This window comes from Ailuropoda melanoleuca, chromosome 12, assembly GCF_002007445.2.
Source record: "Ailuropoda melanoleuca isolate Jingjing chromosome 12, ASM200744v2, whole genome shotgun sequence".
In the NCBI taxonomy this organism is placed as follows: Eukaryota; Metazoa; Chordata; class Mammalia; order Carnivora; family Ursidae; genus Ailuropoda; species Ailuropoda melanoleuca.
The window spans coordinates 74,759,387-74,780,929 of NC_048229.1; the positions used below are offsets into that span (position 1 = coordinate 74,759,387).

At 47.5% G+C, this 21,543-nt stretch overlaps 1 protein-coding gene and 1 long non-coding RNA gene across 7 annotated transcripts in view; one reads left to right on the forward strand and one right to left on the reverse strand.

Annotated features, from left to right (window-relative positions):
- Nucleotides 1-240: 240 nt before the first annotated feature.
- BCO1 (beta-carotene oxygenase 1) overlaps nt 241-21,543 on the forward strand; it is a 37,906-nt gene continuing 16,603 nt past the window's right edge. For 2 of the 4 annotated variants that reach the window (XM_034639571.1, XM_019798044.2), the window contains exons 1-6: nt 241-378; nt 4,262-4,390; nt 12,886-13,015; nt 14,639-14,786; nt 16,375-16,522; nt 18,910-19,130. In XM_034639571.1, the coding sequence (XP_034495462.1) occupies nt 315-378; nt 4,262-4,390; nt 12,886-13,015; nt 14,639-14,786; nt 16,375-16,522; nt 18,910-19,130 (840 nt within the window). In that variant the 5' untranslated portion in view covers nt 241-314. Of the gene's footprint in view, nt 379-3,593; nt 4,040-4,261; nt 4,391-12,885; nt 13,016-14,638; nt 14,787-16,374; nt 16,523-18,909; nt 19,131-21,543 lie in introns of those variants that run through there. The other 2 variants (XM_034639569.1, XM_034639570.1) reach the window with 2 other exon arrangements.
- Nucleotides 277-21,543, reverse strand: part of LOC105236981 — a 67,852-nt gene continuing 46,585 nt past the window's right edge. Inside the window, exons 3-8 of one of the 3 annotated variants that reach the window (XR_004619255.1) lie at nt 18,490-18,905; nt 15,058-15,214; nt 14,335-14,524; nt 14,038-14,154; nt 6,645-6,759; nt 277-1,040 (exon numbers count right to left, since the gene is read on the reverse strand). This is a non-coding gene — a long non-coding RNA (uncharacterized LOC105236981). Of the gene's footprint in view, nt 1,041-6,644; nt 6,760-14,034; nt 14,155-14,334; nt 14,525-15,057; nt 15,215-18,489; nt 18,906-21,543 lie in introns of all 3 variants that reach the window. The other 2 variants (XR_002142374.2, XR_004619256.1) reach the window with 2 other exon arrangements.

Here is a 21,543-nt window from a genome sequence, read left to right on the forward strand (position 1 = left end):
GCTTTTCTTGCTTAAGCCAGAAGTGGAACTGGAAGGGGAGTTGGGGTCACAGTAAGAGGGTTAAAGATTAGACAGGACTCATGGCTGGGGAATTGACCTTTGACCACAGATAAATAACGCCAGAGCCAGTGCAGCTTCCCTCTGTGTGCGAAGAGATACCAGGCACTCAGGGCATCAGGAGGGAAGGAGAGTTAAGAGAAGGAAGCTGCAGGAGAGCGAAAAGGAGAGAAAAGGAGGAGCCGAAGAGCAGTTGCCTTGAACACAGCAGAGTGTCTGCTCGCTGTTAACATCACTCCCGCCCAGCGCCCCATGCCATGGATATAATTTTTGGCAAAAATAAGAAGGAGCAGCTGGAACCTGTGAGGGCCAAAGTAACAGGTGAGCGTTTGTATAGATGACTGGCTCTTCTTATATATTTAGACATACACTTTTTTTCTGTTTATGTCAGTAATATGTATTGTTAATTATTTTTGGAAAATCTGGAGAACAGTACATAGTGGGGAATGAGCTACAATCCAGACATATTTTCTGTGAAAATCTAGGTGTGCCTTTTATACATGGAACTGTTTCCAGGGAGAGAGTCATTCTCACTACTTCAGGCAAAGAGCCTGGAGATGCTACGATTGGCATGTACACAATGGAATTATTCGGCAAAGTGTGGCCCATTCCAGGCGGGTAGTACTTTTGTGCAAATATGTGCATCCTAAGTTAATTTCAAAATGGCATGAGAAGCATACATGGGCTTCCACTTTCGCGTGTGCACGCCGGAGGGCATGCAGAGTGTGTCTTCATTTCCTCGCAGGAGCCCACGATCTGGGCCTTCGAATACCTGCAGAGCCGTAAGACAAACAGACCCAGAGTGGGACCCTCCACGAGAAAATTCCTTTAGCGGGCTTTGCACCTTGTTCTCTTCATCTGCTGTTTCTCTGGCTCTCTCTTCTGTGCTGCCCCTGAGAACAGCGAGTGGGCTGGCTCAGGCAGGAGGGCGGTTTCATCTTCAGATGCTTGGATCTGGAGGCTTTTCCCCAGTGAGCATTTCTCTGTGAAGAAAGTCAGATTGGACATTTCAACCAAGGAATTGCCTTGGAGGGCTTTTGAAAGAATAGATTTTAGGTTTGTTTTTCTCTGATTACCAAGGTAATGTATGATCTATATGTGTGTGTGTTTTATGTATATGCACATATATAAAAACTTGAAAGTGCTAATGGGAGCACAGAGGGAAATAAAATCAGCTCTATTTCCATCTCAAGCACTCCTAATATTGGAGTATTTTAAGTTTTTAGAAGATAGAGATTGTATAGACTACAAATATTTTTTCAAAAACAGATGTATGTTTACTATTAATTTTTTTTTTTTAAAGAGAGCCTCCGACGCCTCTCCTTTTATGCTTTGGGATGCCATGAACATGTTGTCCATAACCCTTATGTTTAATGATAGCATGGGAATCCTTGGACATTTTAGAAAGCGGGAATCCTAGAACTTACAGATCTGAGTGGACCGCTGGATCCGGATCAGCTGTTCTCCCCACCTCCACCCCACACCTGCAGACTTACCATCACCTGGGCACTTGTTAGAATCACAAATTCCTGGGTCCACTCCAGAGCCACGGAATCAGATATGCGGGGGGGTGGAGCCCAGTAATCTGTGTTTCTACAAGCCCTCTGGCTGCTTCCAGGTGTGAAAACCACTGCTGTAAATCACTCCTCCCTCCTTGAGGGAAGCTGAGGGCTGGAGAGGGGCTGTGACTTGCCCAAGACCAGGTGGTCAGCGAAGGACAGGCTCCCAACTCTCAGTCCAGGCCTCTAGTCCTGGGTCAAGTCTAATCACTGGCTGACCGCTAACTAAAGATTGTGCCTATCTGGCCAAGTCTGCCCACAGAGGCCATGTCCAGGCTTCATGTCTGGCTATGCATTGTTGGCTCCGAGACCACCTTCGCCACTTAAGCATTTCCTGCCTCCGTTCCCTCTTATGTCAAACAGTCTGCAGGTACCATATAGAGTTTCTTCAATGACTTTAGGATTTAATGCACCTGCCCCCCAGTGCTGGCGAATGGTGCTCAATACGTGTCCTTCTGTCTAAGGTTTTGTGCTCAGGTTCATCTCTCTCTGCTCTGCCTCACCTGCTCCTTCTCCTGCATCTGGGTCTCTGTGAATAGCCCCACTATTCACTTGGTTGCCCAGGCAGGAGACTTGGTGGCACTTCGGGGTGCTCCCTCCCCTCTCCCCCATATTCACTCAAACTCCCAGTCCTATCCATTCTACATCTCCAGACTCTCTGCTCTGTTGTTTCTCTCCATCTCTCTCTGGTCCTCCCACCTGCTCTTGACACCTCCTCCCGCCACTCTCTACACCACAGAGACAACTTTTGAAATCCCAAATCTGAGCATATTCCATTAATATGAGGTGTCCAGAAGAGGCAGATCCTTAGAAAGTAGATTAATGGTTGTCAGGAGGACAGGACTTTGTTTTGGAGTGATGGAATGTTCTAGAACTGGATGGCGAAGATTGCATAACATTGTGAATATATTTAAAACCCCTGAATTGTATACTTTAAAATGGTCGGTTTTGGGGCGCCTGGGTGGCATAGCGGTTAAGCGTCTGCCTTCGGCTCAGGGCGTGATCCCGGCGTTATGGGATCGAGCCCCACATCAGGCTCCTCTGCTATGAGCCTGCTGCTTCCTCTCCCACTCCCCCTGCTTGTGTTCCCTCTCTCACTGGCTGTCTCTATCTCTGTCAAATAAATAAATAAAAATCTTTAAAAAAAAAAAAGGTCGGTTTTTTTGTTATGTGAATTTTATCTCAAGAAAAAAATTGCACATGCACAAAACTCTGATCTTCTCATTCCCTGTTTTAACTGGGCAAGCTGTCCCAGTCTTCTGAGCATCTAATCAAAGCCCTTGGTGTGGTCACATTGACCTTTGTCACACAGTCCCTACTTAGCTCTCCAGCCTCAATACTTATGCTTCCTCGCTCAAAAATTGCAGACCAGTCTTGCTAAACAACTGGCACATCTCCTGGTCTTTGAGCTGGTCTTTGGTCTCTTGGTTCAGGTCCCCCCAGAGATAAGAATTCAGATGTAAGTAGTTTAATTTGGGACGTGATCCCAAGAAACACTGGGAGGGAAACCAATAAAGGGGACATTGTCAAGCCACTGACCACTGTGAGCCATCAGAGCTGAACCCTCTGGGCATAGTGTAAAACATGCCTCATAGGGTCCCAGCTGAGGGCAAGGAAGTGGTGACATGTGATGCCCAAATCCCCATCCATCATTGGGTGACAGCCACTTCTAGGGGCATTAACTCCAAGTTGTTCCAGCTTGCCCAGTGTGTGGGCAGAGCAGCTCTAGCAGTGAAAACAAAGCCCTCAGGCAGAGAGCTGCAGGTAGTGGCAGAAAGCAACCTTCAGGGAGAGGTCAGTGCCAAAAGGACAAGGGTGGGGCACAAAAAGCGTCTGCTCCAGCACCCCATCTCTAGAGCAGCGCTGTTCAACAGAGATACAATGCATGCCACATGTGTAGTTTTAAATTTCCTAATAGCCACACTTAAAAAAGTAAAAACAAACGAACAAAAAAACCCCCCACCAAAACAGGTGAATTTTAATGGTATATTTTTAAGGCAACATATCCAAAATGTTATAAGTTCTCCATGTAATCAATATTTTTAATTGCTAATGAGATATTTTACATTTTTTTCATACTTAGCCTTTGAAATTCAGTGTGCATTTTACACTTTACAGCACATCTCTGTTCAGACTGGCCAGGTTTCAAGTCCTCAGTGGCACATGAGGCCAGTGGCTACCATATTGGATGGCAATTCTAGTTCTAGAATGTTCTTTCCTTGTGCATTTGTGAGGCCAATATCTACTCCCCTCCCCCAAGACTCAGCCAGCGGCTCCTCCAGAAAGCAGTCCCCACCCTCCTGCTCTCACCCAACCTGGGGGTGAGGTTCTGTTCCAAACAGCCCCCTTGCTGATCCTGTCACATTGCCTGCCTTTAGTGTGGTGTGGTTTGGGTGTCTGTTCATCCATCTGCTCCGTGGGTGGTGAGCAACTTGAAGATAGGGATGACGTCGATTCATCTCGGTATCCTCAGTGCTGGCACAATCCAGGCATATCCTACCCTTTCTGGAAACGACTGCTGAAGGAATGAGTGGGTGCAGTGAGTTGTGTTGGGACTGTGACCTCAATTCCTTTCCATGGCCACGTCTCGTAGCTTTTTGGTTGGGTTGTGAAAACTGGAAACAAAACATTCTTTCTCTTAACAGGCAGGATTCCCACATGGCTGCAGGGCACCCTGCTCCGCAATGGGCCTGGAATGCACACAGTGGGGGAGACCAGATACAACCATTGGTTTGATGGCCTGGCCTTGCTCCACAGCTTCATGATTAGAGATGGTAAGAGTACTGTGTTGGTTTGCTGTTGCTGCTGTAAAGACAGCCACAAATTTAGTAGCTTAAAACAGTACTAATTTATTCTTACGGTTATGGAAGTCAGAAGTCAAAACTGGGCTAAAATCAAGGTGTTGGAGGCTCCAGGGAGATAACCCATTTCCTTGCCTTTTCTGGCTTCCAGAGGCTGCCTGCATTCCTTGGCTTGTGGCCCCACCTATATCTGCAAAGAGCAGCAAAGCATCTTGCACACCTGCTCTCTCTCCCTCATTCTCTCCACTTCCCTTGCCCCCATAATCACAGTTCCTTCTCTGACCCTCCTGCCTGCCTCTTATAAGGACCTTTGTGATGGCATTGGGCCCACCCAGATAATCCAGGATCATCTCCCTTCTCAAAATATTTAATATAATCATATCTGCATTGCCCTATAAGGTAACAACTTCATAGGTTTCAGGGATTAGAATATGGACCTCTTGGGGAGGCCATCCTTCAGCCAACCACAAGCACAAACCTCCCTGGAAAGGCGGCCAAGATTTTCTTTCAAAAGAGTCCAGCCTGCAGAATGATATGCATTCTCATTAAGATGGGCGAGAGCAGGAAGAGATTACTGGCTTTGGAGTCAGACATACCTCAAATCAAAACAGGAAAAACACAGACCTGAAAGGAACAGAGCTGAATATATTGCTCACCAGGCAAGGGAGAGCCAGTCACTCAAGCAACAAGCTCAGTGGCTCTCCCAAAGGGGAGATTGAAATGGCTGAATAAGTTAGAATTCTGGGTTCAGGTGACCGGCTCACGAGGTGGATAGTAAACTCTTTGTTGTTGGCCATTGAGCTGGTGTATGTCACAACAGCATGCTCTGAGTTCTTAAAGAGGTCCGGGGTGGGTCACCTGAGGCTTTAGAAGGCTCAGGGTCACCTGCTGGGGAAGTTTGTGTCCACATGCTTCAGCTTGGTGACATTTTCTTTAACCCCTGCATTCCAGCATGACAAACTGGTCACTTCACCTTCCTTGGCCTCCATTTCTTCTGCAGTAAAAAGAGCTCGATGATCTCCTCTGGAGAGCTGTCATGATCATTAGAAGGGCCAGGTATCTAGCAAGGGCCTGGCACCTGGTAGGTGCAGAATAGATTGAAAACCACCATTAGTGTCACTGGGTTTGAATAAAATCTTCATCCTAGCTAACATGCACCCAAGCTGTGTGACCTTGGCCAAGTTATTGACCCTTTCTGTGTCTGTCTCCCCATCTGTAAAATGAAGATATCAGAGTTGCTATGGAATTTAAAGGCATTAATATGTGTAAGGAGATTTGTATAATTCCTGGCACAGAACACGTGCTCAATAAGCATTAGCGGGTTATTTTTGCTTAATTACTATTTCTTCTAAGCCAGTCAGCAATTATTTTTTTGAGTGCAGACTCCACGCCAGTGGCTTGCTCTAAGATTTCATGAATAGAGACCCCATGTGTGAAAACCATGAGCTCTGAGTTTGCAAAAACTTAACAGATTTTACTGAGACTCAGCTACAGAGTGGTTGGTTCCATATTTCCTGACAGCCCTAAGCCTTAACAGTCCCCTCCTTTCCTAAACAGAAGTTACCAATGATTCCTAGGGAAATAAATTCTGTTCTGGATGATGTGCATGAAAGGTAAAAGTACAGTGGCTTCCTTTCCATGAGGCCCTGCTTCACTGGGCTGCCAGGTCCCTTGTGGTCCATTTCAGGTGCTCGTATCTGCTCTGCATGGGAGGTGTGCTTGTCCTCTTTCCAGATGTGAAAATGGGAATTTTAGAGAGGTTGACTGACTTCTCCAAGTGAGGTCACTGAGGTAGGGCTGGGATCTGACTTGTGTTGTCTAGGGTTTAAGCTTGCAACCATCCCTGCTCTCCTCTCCCCAGCCCAACACATCCCCCTGAGAAACGGCAGGTAGCTTAAGTGACCCCTCACAGCTTACTGAATGAGGGCTTCCACATCCTTCCATAGAGACTCTGGGGACAAGAGAACTAGCAGAGGATGACCAAGCCATGGCTGTCTTTCAGAAGCATGGCTGCCATCCACCAAAATCCTTGAGTGGGTTAAACAGGCACATGACCAAAGTTATCCCATGCTACTTAGACTTTCTAAAAGTTTCTAGTAGATTTTCAAACTAAAAATTCATTGTCAAAGGTAAGTAGCTGTTTTGTGGTCTTTTATGGGATGGTCAGTTAGGTGTGACAACAAAGAGAGACAGAGAGAGGCTTGGGAACAAACCCTATTATACTCACAGGTCCTAGGAGGCAGAGCACGTCATGCTGGCCCACAGTGGATAGCACCAGGGTGGTCCAGAGGCAGCAGACAGGAGCAGGGGAAGCACATAGGCTGTGACCTGTCCTGAGGTTTCTGAGGGAAAGACAAAATGGGGCAGAGTAAACAGCTTAGGATCGGCTGGTGTGAATAGTGTTGGCAGGCTTTGGGCTTCAGGGGTGGTCTCTGGTTGCCTGGAACCTGGCCCTGGGGTGATGAAGGCAGAGGAATATTGCCTCCTGGAGGGCATGGGCCAGAGAGAGGAGATCTGGCTCTGGACTGGTTCGTTTTCATCTCAAAGACACGCTGGGCCCTCTTCTACCTTTAAGAATTAGCTAGTCCAGGGAAGGACAGTCTCCTCCAACCAGGAAGGTTTTTAAAGATATTAAAACATAGTATACAGAAAATTAAAAAAATATATGCAATAGCATGAAAGACTCAATTCTGTGCATAATCTGGAACTGGCTGGAAAATGGGAAATACAGAGAGTCCACTCAGTTACTCCCCCTTCCCCATCCTGTTCTTGAACCTGGCCTGTGTCAAACGTACATGCCCCATTCTGCTTTGCAGTCATCAGCTTGCCATTCTCCCGCCTACGGTGGGAGGCCCCAGAACACAGGGTTTCTGTTCAAAGTGTTGTGTCTTCATCACCCAGCACCGGGCCTGGCTCAGAGGGGCACTAGGAAACTCTTTATGGAGCCCAAATGACACAAACGAGGTAAAGGTTGTTTTAGGAGAAAGAAGCAATACATTTCCCGTTGATTTTTTCAACACTCACTACAGGGAGTGCTTGCTGGTCATTGGCCCGAGTGGTTTGTGCCCAACTACAACAGCCCTCACTACAGCTCCTGAGGAAGGTACCTCTTGATTTTACAGATGAGCCTGAGGCCCAGAGAGGCCGAGTAACTTGCCCAAAGGCACACAGTAGGAAGTGGTGGAGGTCAGATATAAACCCAGTGCTCTCCAAATCCAGAAGCTCATGACCTAAGCATTATGCAGTTCTGCTCCACTTTCCACTCCTGCTGGCTACCATCTCTCCTTGTCTCTCCAGACAATCCTCTCGAGACTGTCAGATTGCCAACATTGGTATGGCACAGCCTGGCCTCGTCTCTCCTCTAGAACTCTCAGAGTCTCCCCATTCTACTCCCCAAGAGTAGAAACACAAACCAAAAATATTAAGTACTGCTATACATGATTCAAGGGGTCATGTACAGGGTGAGCAGGATCCCCTGATTTACAGATAACACAAAGCCAGTATTTCTCAAAAGGTGGTTTGTGTACCTCTTACATCGGAATCCTCTAGGATTAAAGTCACAAATCCTGAGACCCCACCCAGGGCTGAGTGAATCATAATCCTAAAGGGCACAGTCAGAGCATTAGTGTTTCTAACACATTTCCTAGATGGCCCTGAGCACAGTGAGGTTTCAGAAAACCTCCACGGTGGACCTCCAGCTTCGATGCCCTGTCCCACCCAAGACCAAGTTCATCAGCGTGCCGTGGAGGTGGGGCTCAGGCTTCTGCCACTGTTTCAGAGCACCAGGTGATTAGTGTACAGCCAGCACAGAGAACCCGAATCAGTGCCAAACCAGAAAGAAAAGACTGGAATTAGAAAGAAAGATACAAAAATGGTCTGTGGCCTTCGGCAGAAGCCAGTGAAAGTTAATGCTTTAAAAACCCAATAAAGACTTAACTAAAGGAGTGGAGTGGGGGAGAAGCCAGACAGAAAAAGGGTACACAGAAGTGCTTAAGTCTAAAGTCACTTCAGTTTTTGTTTTTGCTTTTAAATTTTAAGGANGGGGGAGAAGCCAGACAGAAAAAGGGTACACAGAAGTGCTTAAGTCTAAAGTCACTTCAGTTTTTGTTTTTGTTTTTAAATTTTAAGGATTTTATTTTTTTTTTTAAGATTTTATTTATTTATTTGACAGAGAGAGAGACAGCCAGCGAGAGAGGGAACACAAGCAGGGGGAGTGGGAGAGGAAGAAGCAGGCTCTCAGCAGAGGAGCCTGATGTGGGGCTCGATCCCATAACGCTGGGATCACGCCCTGAGCCGAAGGCAGACGCTTAACCGCTGTGCCACCCAGGCGCCCCTGTCCTGTTTTTGTATTTTGTTTTGTTTTGTTTTTTTAGTAGGCTTCAGGCCCAGTGTGGAGCCCAGTGCAGGGCTTGAACTCACCACCCTGAGATCAAGACCTGGGCTGAGATCAAGAGTCAGACACGTAACCAAATGAGCCACCCAAGTGCCTCTAAAATTACTTCAAAATAAAAAATTTTTGTAAAGTAGGCATAGAGATGCGTAAACGCAAGTCTCCCTCAGCAGTATATTTGATTATTTTTTTATTTAGAGGCGAGGTCGTTGTCCCACAAGGATTTGAACATGTGAATTCCAAAAGCCAGCATCACCAAGGTTGAGAGACAAAAAGAGCTCTCCAAAACTTTACCTTTCCAAAGCTGACTTTTTCAATTATTTTAGCTCTAAACTAGCCTTTTGGGAGTTTGCTTAAAATGGAGGCATATATAGATATATGTATAAAATCTCCCACTCCCCCTGAGAATATCAAACTTGACCCAGTTCTAGAAGATTCCAGGCAGGAGCACATCTGTTTACTTGTGTCCCTTTAGAAGGAATGTGGCTAATTGGAGCTCATCAGGGAGTGGGGTTCTGGGGAATGTGTGGTGGCCTTCTTTAATCTCAGCCTCAGAGTTGAGTGTCAGCCTTGAGCAATTGCAGAGACACGTTTTCCTGTGGCCCCTGAGCCCTCTGTGCATGCTCTGGGGCTGGTTGTTTATAAGAAATGGGAAGCCTGCTGACAGCCAGCCTGGGATGGGTGTTTACATTGCAAGTGAACTTAATTAAGCGTTTTAGGCAAAGCACCTTAGCTACCAGTGCTTGTAGGTGGTGACCCTCAGAGAGTGACCAGCAAAGGACAGGCTGGCTCAGGGGGAGACCAGGGTGGCCATGAAGTAGGGTCTGTGTAGCATGTGACCAAAGACCAGTGTGTGTGGCCTCACCAACCCCCAGCTGAGTCTTCCTGCCTCCAGGATTTTGTTGGACGTCCAATTCAGAATTTCCGCAGCTGTTACTTAGCAAGTTCATGCTGTGTGCCAATGGGCCAAACTCCTTATATCACCCCATCTCATTTAAAATTTCCAATCCTATCTGGGGAGGGCTATGTGATCCCTAATTTCCAGTTGAGAAAGCTGAGTTTCAATGAGCTAAAGAGACTCACCCCGTCACGTGGCTGGGATTAGGACTAACCCCAGAACTAAAGCCTGCCTGCTATACCCAGTGCATCTCAATAGCATATGTAGCTTTTATTGAGCACCTACTATGTGCTAGGTGCTTTACAGGCCTTAAGCATCACAGCAACTCCGTAACAAACATATCATGATCCTCACATCAGAGCGGAGAGGACCGTGTCTTGACTCTGACACAAGGTCAAGTGCGTGGTTGGTAGATGACAGAACAGGATTCATAGCCACCCGGAGACTTGAATCCCCTCAGGGGTAGAGATGTGCCTGCCCTGCTCGCCCCCACTTCCTGGCCCACCAAGATGATTAATAGATACTGGTTGAACACACGAACCCAGGGCTGGGTTAACCCAAAGCCATTCCTCCCTATTTCTTCCTGCAGCCCCAGAACAGAGCCCCCGCTCCTGAAATACCTCAGTGGTACTTAGTTTCACAGCAGTCACCTGTGAAAAGATGTTTGTGAAGAGGATAAATGGTTGTCTGCCCCGGAGCCTTTCTAAAGTTTACCTTCCAAAGGCTGGAGAAAGAACTAGAAGGTCTTTCATGGTCTCTTCCAATTTTATGAAGACTAGCAATCAGTTACTGCTATTATTTCCATCTAGGTGCGCAAGCTGGAGTCCTTACCACTGAAACAGACACGTCCTTTGGAGATGAACATGATCATAAACACAATCCTGAGGGCAAAACTAATCGAGGCGATTAGAGGTCAAGATAGTGGTTCTTGGGGCAGGAAGGGGCAGGAGGACTGGTGACTGGACAAGCTATGAGGGGCCTCCAGGGGGTTCTCATGTTCTGTCTGTTAATTAGGATGTAGTTCATATGGGTCGGTTCAGTTTGTGAAGCTTCAGCAAGCCATGCAGTTATGGGAGCACATTTCCATAGGTGCGTTTTTAATAACAAGGGTCAGATGGAATGGTCAAACTGACAGTGGTGGCTGTGTCAGCTTTGGATCCAGCTTACCCCTCCCTGGCTGTGTGGCTTAAAGCAAGGTACTTAACCTCTCTGTGCCTCAATTTTACTCACTGGAAATGGGCCTGCAGGGCCATGAGGGCCTAAGCCCCTTGTACTTCATTTGGTAAGAAATTTGAAACCTTCAAGCGTTGTTTAAATTTTGCCTTATTTTGTTGTTGATTAGCAAATGACATTAGGTTGATTTTTTTCCCCCTAAAGAATACATTTCTGGTTGGTGTATTCTACATACTTCCAATGCTTTAAACCAGAAAAAAATACACATAAAGTGTCCACACAGTACTTAGCACGCACATACTCAATAAATTTAGCTCTTAGCACTGTTTCCTTTCTCAGGTATAAAAAGTCACCAGACAAGAATTTCTTGGGAAGGTGTTCTCTCCTAAGCCCATCATCGTGGCAGTGGATATGTGATGGATATTTCTCTGATCAATTTGTTTTATGGGAATGAAATGTCAATATGACCTGGGTGCTACTATTTTGCATATTATAGTTGTACCAGCATTGGAAGCATATATTATACTATAGCAAGGAATGTATACTATAACAGGGAAAAATCAACATGTCACTTGATAATTAACAGAAAAATTACATGAAATTTTTAAAACCTAGAGGTTTCAAATTGTCCGCCAAATGGTTTGAAGGCCTCATATATGCCAGGAGGGCCCCCGCCCCTTAACCTCATCCCATTCCTGCTGCTCTCAAGCCCCTGAATCATGCTGAAGGCCATCTTACTCAGCTCCTGCAGGAGGTGGGCTGCCTTTCCCACCTCCAGGACTTTGCTTTCAGATTTTCTAGGAAGAGTGAATGGAAACACATTACTCTCTCTCTTACTTGCCACCCCCCCTCCCCACCAATCTATGGTGGGCAAATACTTTTACTCATCTCCCAGGGACTATTTCAAGTGCCACCTCCTCCAGGAAGTCTTTCCTGATCCATCCATTCCCCAGCCGGGCCTCCTCAGCTCTCTCCTCTCTTCTCCCCCACCTCTGCTCCCCTTTCTTTTTGAGAAGGAACCTGTGAATATATTACATTACTCTGCAAAGTAAAAAGGTCTTTGCAGATGTGATTAAGTTAAGGACCTTGAGGTGGGGAGATTATCCAGGTGGGTTCAGTGTAATCACAAGGGTCATCACAAGGAAAAGAGGGGGGTCAGAGTCAGGAAAGATGTGACAACAGAATCAGAGGGCAGAGTGATGTGACCACAAGCCAAGCAATGCAGGCAACTTCTAGAAACTAGAAAAGCCAGAAATGGATTCCCTGCTGACATCTTGCTTTTTAGCCCTGTAAGACCCATTCAGGTTACATCTTCCAAAATGGTAAGATAAAAAATTTGTGTCATTTTAAGCCACTAAGTTTGTGGTAATTTGTTTCAACAGCCATAGGAACCTAATACAAGTCTAGACCTATACATACATTTTCAGGGTGGTCTTGAGGAGCTGGTCAAGAGACCCTGCTTTTACACGGTGAGTTTGATTTTCTCCAGTGTCTATGTGAATGAGACATCCACACAGGTACTGATCCTTTACCATACATGGAATCAGGTACTAGGTCACCCTCTGATTGTAGTAGGTATCAAATGTTACTCCAGGGGCTGAAATGGCCAGTGGAAGGTTTCCAGGGCTGAACCAGGTCCTGGGGAAACCCAGCCCAAGTATGAGGCCTTCTGGACCAGTCCTCCAAATCCAGACCTTCGCTGGAGGGATACTAGCATGGTAGAAGAGATAGTCAGTGGGCCAGGTCAGCACCTCTTGGCAAGTCGACTGAACATGTCTGAGCCTCAGTCCCCTGCTATGTAAAATGGAGCTCATAGGGATACTCACCTTGCCCTATTGTTGTCTCAAGTGAAGAAATGTGTGTGAGATCTCTTGTATCCAGCACACACTAAAGGGGACCATCCTAGTGAACTCACCTTTCCTTCCCTAATACCTTTACATGGCTGAAATTTACCTTAAAGCTCTATAAAGTTGTCAGCCTGGGATGATTCTGCATCTTCTCTTTTAGGTGAAGTCTATTACAGGAGCAAATACCTGAGAAGTGATACCTACAATGCCAACATTGAGGCCAACAGGATTGTGGTGTCAGAGTTTGGAACAATGGCCTATCCGGACCCCTGCAAAAACATATTTGCCAAGTAACTGTCCGTTTTGAATCTGGTCATGTTTTTTGATATCCTTGGTGGTCAAAACAACCAGTGTCTGCTCCTCTGACAATCATCTGTAGGGTACATGAAAACCTTCTCCCGGCCAGGCTTTGCCTGTCTATGGCATGCAGTTCTTGATCACTGATAGCAAGAGAGGAAAAAGGCATCTGACAGGTTATTAGGTATTTTTCCATATGGCTGGTAGGAGAGCAATTTGGAATTATCTCTCAAAATGACAAACGCACATTCTCTTCAGTCTAGAGATAGGCTTGCTTGTGTCTGGAATGGCAAACGTACAATGTTATCTATGGCTACATCATTTGTTATAATGAGGAACTGAAAATAACCCAAATGTTCATCAACAGAAGGGTAGTTAAATAAATAAGAGTGAAACTGTACAAGAAAATACCAGGCAGGAGCAAAAAACGGGNGGGGGGGGGGGGGGGTGATAAGAATGCTCTATATGTGCTGAATGGAAAGATTTCCCAGATACCTTGTTGAGTGGTGGGCACAGGGTGGAATAAGGTGTAGAAAGAGCATATGTTATGCTATGTTTTGTGTAAAAAAGCAGGAAGAAACCTGGATTTATTTTTGCTTGTATGTGCATAGAGAAAGTGGGAGGATCTGTGAGGTGGGAAATTGGCAAATGAGAGAAAGACATAGGGAAAGGTTTTCAGTTGAATATGTTTCAAATCATCTGGGCTATGATGGCTATGAATGTATTACAGGCTTGACGATTAAACAGTTGGCTGGAGAATCAGATCCTCTGTCAATATCTCCTTCCTGATATTCTCCGGATATAGATGAATTAGGAAATGTGGTAGCTGTAGACTGGCCCAGAGATGGAAGATTGCTCCTGCTTTTCTGGAACTGACGTCATCTTTCCAGTTCCAGGATCTCGTGCTGGGGCTGGCACACAGCAAGTCCTGAACTCGCATTTGCAGGCAGGGGAGGAGCCAGGCAGGAAGGTGGGAGAGGAAGGGAGGGGGAGGTAAGGAACACAAACCCACCACCTGTAGGGCGGCTTTGCTGCTTCTCCATTCGCCAGCAGGGGGAGCACTAACCAATACATGGATCCTGGATCTTCTGATCAAACTAATGATGAGGTTTTCTCTCATTTGTTTGCTTTCCTTTAAAGAAAAAGAAAAAAAAAAACTAAACTAATTTCCCAGACAAATTCGGAGTGTCCATTGTGGACTCTCATTCCTTCCAAAAGCAAGGATTAGCTGTTTTGCTAGCCTTAGGGGGCCATTATGGCTGGGTACATATGATTTCTGTAGAACTTCTTAAAATACTTCAGAACAACCTACCAGCTCTTGGTGTCTCTGGTGTGGGAGACCTTTGGATTTTTGAGAGCCCAGGAGGGTTCAGTTGGTCGCTGTCTTGTCCCAGATGTCTCACTTCTTAGCTAATTCAACATGGTGGTATCTTTGGGCAACTTGATCTCCAAGTCCTCCAGATTCCTCAGATGATCCTTTGGGACTTGGAACTTTTTCTCCCCTTAATTGAAGTAGAGCATTTTAAGTGGTAGGAAAACTAAAGCCATCTTGAGCAGAACTTTCCATCTGGGTAGACACAACCATTGATTTGCTCTTGACCTGCTTTCCTCCACAGAGCTTTCTCCTACTTGTCCCATACCATCCCCGATTTCACAGACAACTGCCTGATTAATATCATGAAGTGTGGAGAAGACTTCTACGCAACCACAGAGACCAATTACATGAGGAAAATCAACCCACAGACTCTGGAAACCCTGGAGAAGGTACCAGTGAATCTACTACAACCAGCATCAGTTCCTGGCTCGTGAGAGGGACCCCCTGGGTTAGGCCATTGGGCTGCAGGAACTCATGGGGGCAGGCTCTCCTCTAATGCCATTGGATCCTGAGCTTCCCCAGCACAGCACTTAGCACTAGATTCTAAGCTTCTCTGGAGACTGTGTCATTTCATCTCTGTGTCTGTGTTTGTTCTTAGGGCTACTGAAACAAAGTACCAAAAACTAGGCAGGTTAGAACAACAGAGATTTAGTCTCTCACAGTTCTGGAGGCTGGAAATCTGAAATCGGGGTGTCCTCAGAGCCATGCTCTCTCTGAAGGCTCCAGGGAAAGATGCTGGCTTGCCTCTTCCAGCCTCCGGTGGCTGCCAGGAATCCTCGGTGTTCCTTGGCTTATAGATGCATCACTCCAATCTCTTCTAGAGATACAAATCATTGGATTAGGGCCCACCTCCATCCAGAATGACCTCATTTTAACTTGATTACATCTACAAAGGCCTGTTTCCAAATATACGTACCAAGGGTTAGGACTTCAACGTATCTTTTTGGAAGACACAATTCAACCCCTAACAGTGTCCACTGTCTTGGCACCGAATGGGAGCTTAATGGGAGTTTGAATGAATGACTGTACTGGATTGCCTGGACTGGAGCAGCCCTATGTTGTATTGCCCTGAAGAGGGAGGCCTTCGGCAGAGAACAGGGGGACAAAAATAAATGCCCAAGCAGGTACCTTTCCTGGGCAGAATCAAGTCAACATTTTCATGAAAATCAATGGACCCACTTATTTTTTTCTCCAGCTGGCTATTCAAAGCCTCAATACATTTTAACGATCTGTTAAAGGGAATGCTTTTCTTAGTTGCAAAATTATGTCCAGCACATTTTAAGCTGGGCGGCATAGGTCCAATTGATGTATGCTTTCCACAAAGCCTCAGAGAGGCAATACTAGGAGAGAACGAAGACTTGCCTGACTTTTGGCCGGAGGTCATGCTATTCTGCGGGGGGAGAGGAGGACAGCTGGTTCACCAGCCATGCATTATTCTGTGGCTGTGCCCTGTTGGGAGTGGGGGGTCATTACTGAGCTTGTTAGTCAAGTTTCGCTTTGACCAAGTGTTTTTGTAACTCTTTGTTCCCAGAATAATTCTACGAGAGAGGCCTGGAGATTTATGCCTCTGTGGCATGCAAAAGGGGAGAATTTAAATGATGTAACCAGAAAGACACAAAGCAGCAGTTAAGATGAGCGCTAAGTCTGCCTCTCTGTGCAGGTCATTGCTCTGTGATGAGGCATAGTGCTGCCACACTGAGGACACCCAGTAGGGCCAGGGGGCAGGCTTGCAACAGCCACCACAGAAAACACACGCAGCTCAACCGACTCCCCTGTGATCTCTATGCTGTAGGAGGCCGCCCATGCGGTTATATCAGATCACACGGGTAGACATCCTCTTTAAAGCTGAAGTCTGCTTTATTTTCACATCAGGAAATATGCAAAAGTAGCCATCACCTTTCTGAACTTAGAAGCAGCTGCTTTTCATCAAGTTTCACCCTCCCCCATTTTTAAAACCAGGTGGCTGTCATTTTGCAGGTTGATTATCGCAAATATGTGGCTGTGAATCTGGCAACAGCACATCCTCATTATGATGCAGCTGGAAATGTTCTTAATATGGGCACATCCATCATGGACAAGGGGAAGACAAAATATGTGATCTTTAAGATACCTGCCACTGTACCAGGTAGGTTAATTTGGGGATATAACGAAGGACAGATGCCAAGGGTGGCTACCTCCAAAGAGTTCTGATTTTTATTGATGACACAAGACTCAATCTGACACTTTCCCTCATGGTGATTCAGATGACCATGAACACACTTTTCTCCTTCAGGGGAAAAGAGATGTTAGCGGGCTTCGTTTTGAAAGAATGAATTCCTTTACTATTCTAACCTGCTTTTCTTTAGGCTCCAATTCATTGATTCATTAATTTATCCGTTAGTCATCCACCATCTACCTATCCATCCATCCGCCTATCCATCCATCATCCATCCAACCATCCGTCTGTCTGTCCATCCACTTGCCCATCAAACATCGTTCCTTCCATCCATCCTTCCTTCCATCTAGTTTCTTTTTTTAGTTTTCGAACATAACTTTGTATGCCAAAGCTGTACTGCCCACTTTCATCCCATCCCCTGAAGCCAGATTCCTAGTGTTGTTATGGGAGCTCAGCCCTGCTTCAGATCTTCAGCCTTTCAGACCCCCCACTCATTTCTCTGGGCCTTCTGAACCTTCTCCATTTAAACCTGGAGCAAAGCCCAGGCCAATTGTGATTTCATGTTCCTGAGGGGAGGAGGCTTCTGACCCTTGTTTTTCCAGGACCCTCCTGGGAACCACACCCAGGAGACCAGGCCTCTGAGGCTGGTTGCACAGGGCTCAGGAGACAGGGCAGAACGAAGAGGGTGCTTGGCTTGACCGGCCGGCCGGTTTAGGAAAACTGGCTTCCATCTGTGATCCCTGCTGGTCCTCTCCCTCATAGTCCGTAGAGGCTCCTGAGCTCATCACTAGGCTCTATTGGCAGATGTGAGCCCCTAAGGTCAGAAGGCACAATGAGTATTCTTGTTAAATGACACTCCCATGAATTAAGCCAATAAAGGAATAAAGGGTCCAGCCGGATTCCTAGAATGTTAGATCTGGGGATGGTCTAGGTATTTGAATTTGCCACCTCACAGTACAAAGGAGGAGGATGAGGCCCAGGGGGATCAGGTGACAGGCCCATGGTCACAGAGCTCACAGGAGCCTCCAACATCATGTCAGCAGCTCCCCACTGAGCCCCTGCTGTATGCTGGTGGCTTCCCTGGGATTCATGCCTGTGTCCTGCCTCCTAGGCCAGGGTGCTTTCCATTTCAGTTTGCTTTGTGCTCCATTTGTTTTGTGAAGAAAAGAACCACCCCACAACCCCAAAGCATCCCTCCCACCACCCAGCTGTTTACGGTGTGCACAGGTGGCCACAAGAAAGGTGGGGACGCTTGCAGATAACTCATTATAAACCAGCCCCAGGCCTGGGTGGGGAGGCCTTTTGGCCAGTGGTGACTCATCCTGACAGAGGAATAAGAGCACGAACATGTACTGCGCACTTTTGCTGTCTGGACGCAGGGCGAGCTACTTGGACAACTTCATGATTTCATTCCGTTCTCTCTCTCCACTCTGTGAGTGTTATTATCCCTAATAACAGAGGCGGTGGCCAGGCTAAGAGGGCTGTGTCTTCTTGGCTTAACCTTGTGCCTTTGGCCATAATGATAGACCATATTCCATCATGCCTCAGTTTCCCATCTGTAAAATGGGGATCATACAGTCTACTTCCATTCTCACAAGATGTATAATAGCCCCTTAACACAGTGGGTGCTTAGTCTCACCCCCAGGTGTGTTAGAATGGTCAGCACGAAGAGAAATTCATGGAAACCCTGGGGGATACATCTCAAATGATGGTCCTCGGCAAAATATCAAAGTTGAAGCCTGGGAACCCAGCCCATCCCCTGGGTGCTTGATAAAAATGCAGAACCTCAGGCCCCAGCCCCACATACTGAGTCAGACTCCACACTTTGGTCATGATCCCCAATGACCCGTGTGTGTGAAGAGGTGTTGTTCCAGAGCAGGGGCTGACAAGCTTTTTCTAGAAAGGGCCCGAGAATAAATAGATGAGGCTTTGCAGACCTGTGGTCTCTGCTGCAGCTCCTCAGCAAAGCCGTTGCAGCTCGAGAGCAGGAGCAGCCACGGACCCCACATGAAGGAGGGAGCGTGGCTGTGTTCCAAAGAAACCTTGATGCAAAAGCAGGTGGAGGCTGGGTCGAGCCCCCAGGCTGTCGTGCAGACCCCTGGCTCAGAGGCCTGGCTCCAGGGCTCCGTGTTTTCAGATTGTAGCCCAGGGGTCGCAGGGCAAGGGGCACTAAGTGGGAACACCCAGAGGCCCTGCGTCAGCCGGGCAGCAGTTCCTTCATTGGTTCACTCGTCAGCTCTCATTCAAAGGTTCTTCTTAGCAAGCAGGTCAGCTTGAAAGGCTCAGCTGCAGGTGGTGGTGGTGTTGTCTGGGGGTGGCCAGGTTCTGTGCTGCTCCTGAGCCTTGCCTTTCTCTAGAGGACAAGAAGGGGAAGAACCCTTTGAAGCACACGGAGGTGTTCTGCTCCATCATCTCCCACTCCCTCCTCTCCCCGAGCTATTACCACAGTTTCGGAATCACCGAGAACTACATCGTTTTCCTCGAGCAGCCTTTCAAGCTGGATATCCTCAAAATGTCAACCGCGTACATCCGGGGAGTGAACTGGGCCTCCTGCCTGGCTTTCCACAAGGAGGACAAGGTAAGGCCTGGCTGGGACCCCCAGCCCCGCTGGGCTGGCCCATGTGAGGTACCCTGGAAAATAGACTGAGATGGAAGTTGGCATGCAGGAGGTTCCCTAGGGAGGGAGGGTGTGAGCTACCGTGCAGTCTCCCTGGAAGCATCAGCCAAGCTTCCAGAGAGTTCTGAAGCTGAATGGTCCTGCAGAGTGGTCTCAGGTGGGAGCAAAGGGGGCTAGGGCCCCAAGTCAATGAGTCAGTAGAGCAGATGGTCCCTGTCAGAGGAGCATGTGACCTCAGGCAAGCCGGCTCTCATCTGCCAGGCAATCCATACCAGCTCTGCGGCCCAGGGCTACTCCTCAGTCCTGACCCATGTCTGGGCTCCTTGCAGCTTCCACCATCCACGGACAAGACCCTTCCAGCATCCCGGCAGCCACCGGGTAATGTCAAGGAAGGTGTGCCGTAGGTGATTTCGATATCATAATGATAGAGCGTTCTACCAGATGGTACAGCCAAACATCTTCAGGCATACCTAAGTGCTCCAAGTGTGGATGTGTGGATACGTGTGTGCTCCTGCTTATGTATGTGCATGCCTGTGTATACGGGTGTGTGTGTGTGTATGTGTGTGTGTGCACATATGTATGTGTATGAATATATCTGTGCATGGATATGTGTGTATTACTTCCTGTTGAAATGAGTAAATTTTTACTTGTGATAAATATCAAGTAATTCTTAGTGTTCTCTATTCAAACAATGCACAAGGAGAGAAAGTAATGTGTCAAGTCCCTTGTCCTCCCCCTTGGCCGCCACCTGTCACCTGTCCAGAGGAAACCACCACTATGTGGCTTTAAGACCTGTCTTTTTTTCTCAGGGAGGACAGTGAGGTCCCTCTGTTCAGAACATTCTAGTGATTTCTCATCTTCCTCAGAATGAGATCCAAAGGCTTCACTGACCAGCCTGCAAATCCTCACAGGCCCACATCCCAACCACTGGCTCCCTGCTCACTCAGTCTCCTTTTGGTCCTCCTGTATCTCAAACCAGCCTAATGTGTTTCTGCCTCAGGGCCTTTGCATTTTCTGTCCCTTCCACCTGGAATGGTCTTTCCCAGATGGCTTCCTCCCTCAGTTAATCCAGGTCTCAGCTTAATGTCCAGATCCCTGAGGCCTTTTGTGATAAACCAATCTGTAACAGACCCCGCCCCAGGCTTCTTCATCCCCTACCCAGCTTCATTTTTCTCAGTAGTGCTCATTATCCTTGGCACATTATTTGATCATTGACTGCTGGCCTCTACCCCACGAGACTATAAGCTCCAAGAAAGCAGGGGCTTGGTTTTATTCTGTCTTTCCTGGAAAAGTATTCCTGAAAAAGTATCTGATGTGTCAGACCCTCTCTATATATTTGTGGAATGAATGCTGGGGCAAGAGGGCCAGCAGGGAAGCCAGCTGTAGTTGGGTTTGCTTTTCAGCCCCTGGACATCCCTTGGCCCTCAGAGAATCCAATGAGAAGACTAAGGGCAGGCAGAAAGCCCTGGGAAGGGCTTTGGAATGCATTTAGAAGACAGCTTCCTGAAAAGTTCCTGTGCCCAACCCAGGGACTGGGGTCACGGAGAAGAAAAAAGCTAAAATAATTCTATATTCACCTGCCCCCCCCGCCCAGGTTGTCAAAGCCTTCCTCCTCTGTACTCCCACTTAACGTTCAAAGCTGGATTCTGGGGAAGGAGAAAAGAGGCACATGAGCTGGGAGGAGGTGGCCAAAGAACAGCCTGGAGTAGTCCATCCCTGCCTTTCAGAAGGAGGGTGGTTAGGCCAGAGCTGCCAAAAGAAAGAACCCCCACACATACTTTGGATTAGGCAACTGGGGTTGCAGATATGGCTAATTACCACCCAGAGTGATACCGCCTTGTGACACCCAGAGGTGTGTGCAGATACCCATGTGGGCCCCTTAACTAGAACAGGTCACTCCACGCTGCAGCCCCCAGGATAAGGGAGGTTGCCGTGACAACTGCATTCTGGCAAACCAGGCAACAGGTGGATGGTCGGGGGAGGGGACCCAGAAAGGCTGGTGTGGTTTTAGGGTGTTAGGGGCTCCGGCTATGGATAGAGCCCAAGGAGGGCCAGAGGACTGGCCAGTTCTCTCCAACATGGCCATTGCCAGGGAGCTAACTCATCACGGCCCACCTAGGGTCATAGTCAAGTGAAGCGTGGGGAGGGATGGTGTACCCTCAGGGGCTTCCCCCAGACTCTGTCCTCCCGGTGATGCAGAAGTCCCAGCAACAAGGCCTCCCTCTGCTCTGTCTGAAGGAGGTGATCAGGGACTGGCAACAGCCGGGAGCTCTGGGGGAGGGGATGCTCCAGGGTCATAAGCCAGTGGAGGGCAGGGCTGGGTCTTGTCCTGCACTCACTGTCATCATGCCGGGCTGGCAGAGGGAAAGCTGAC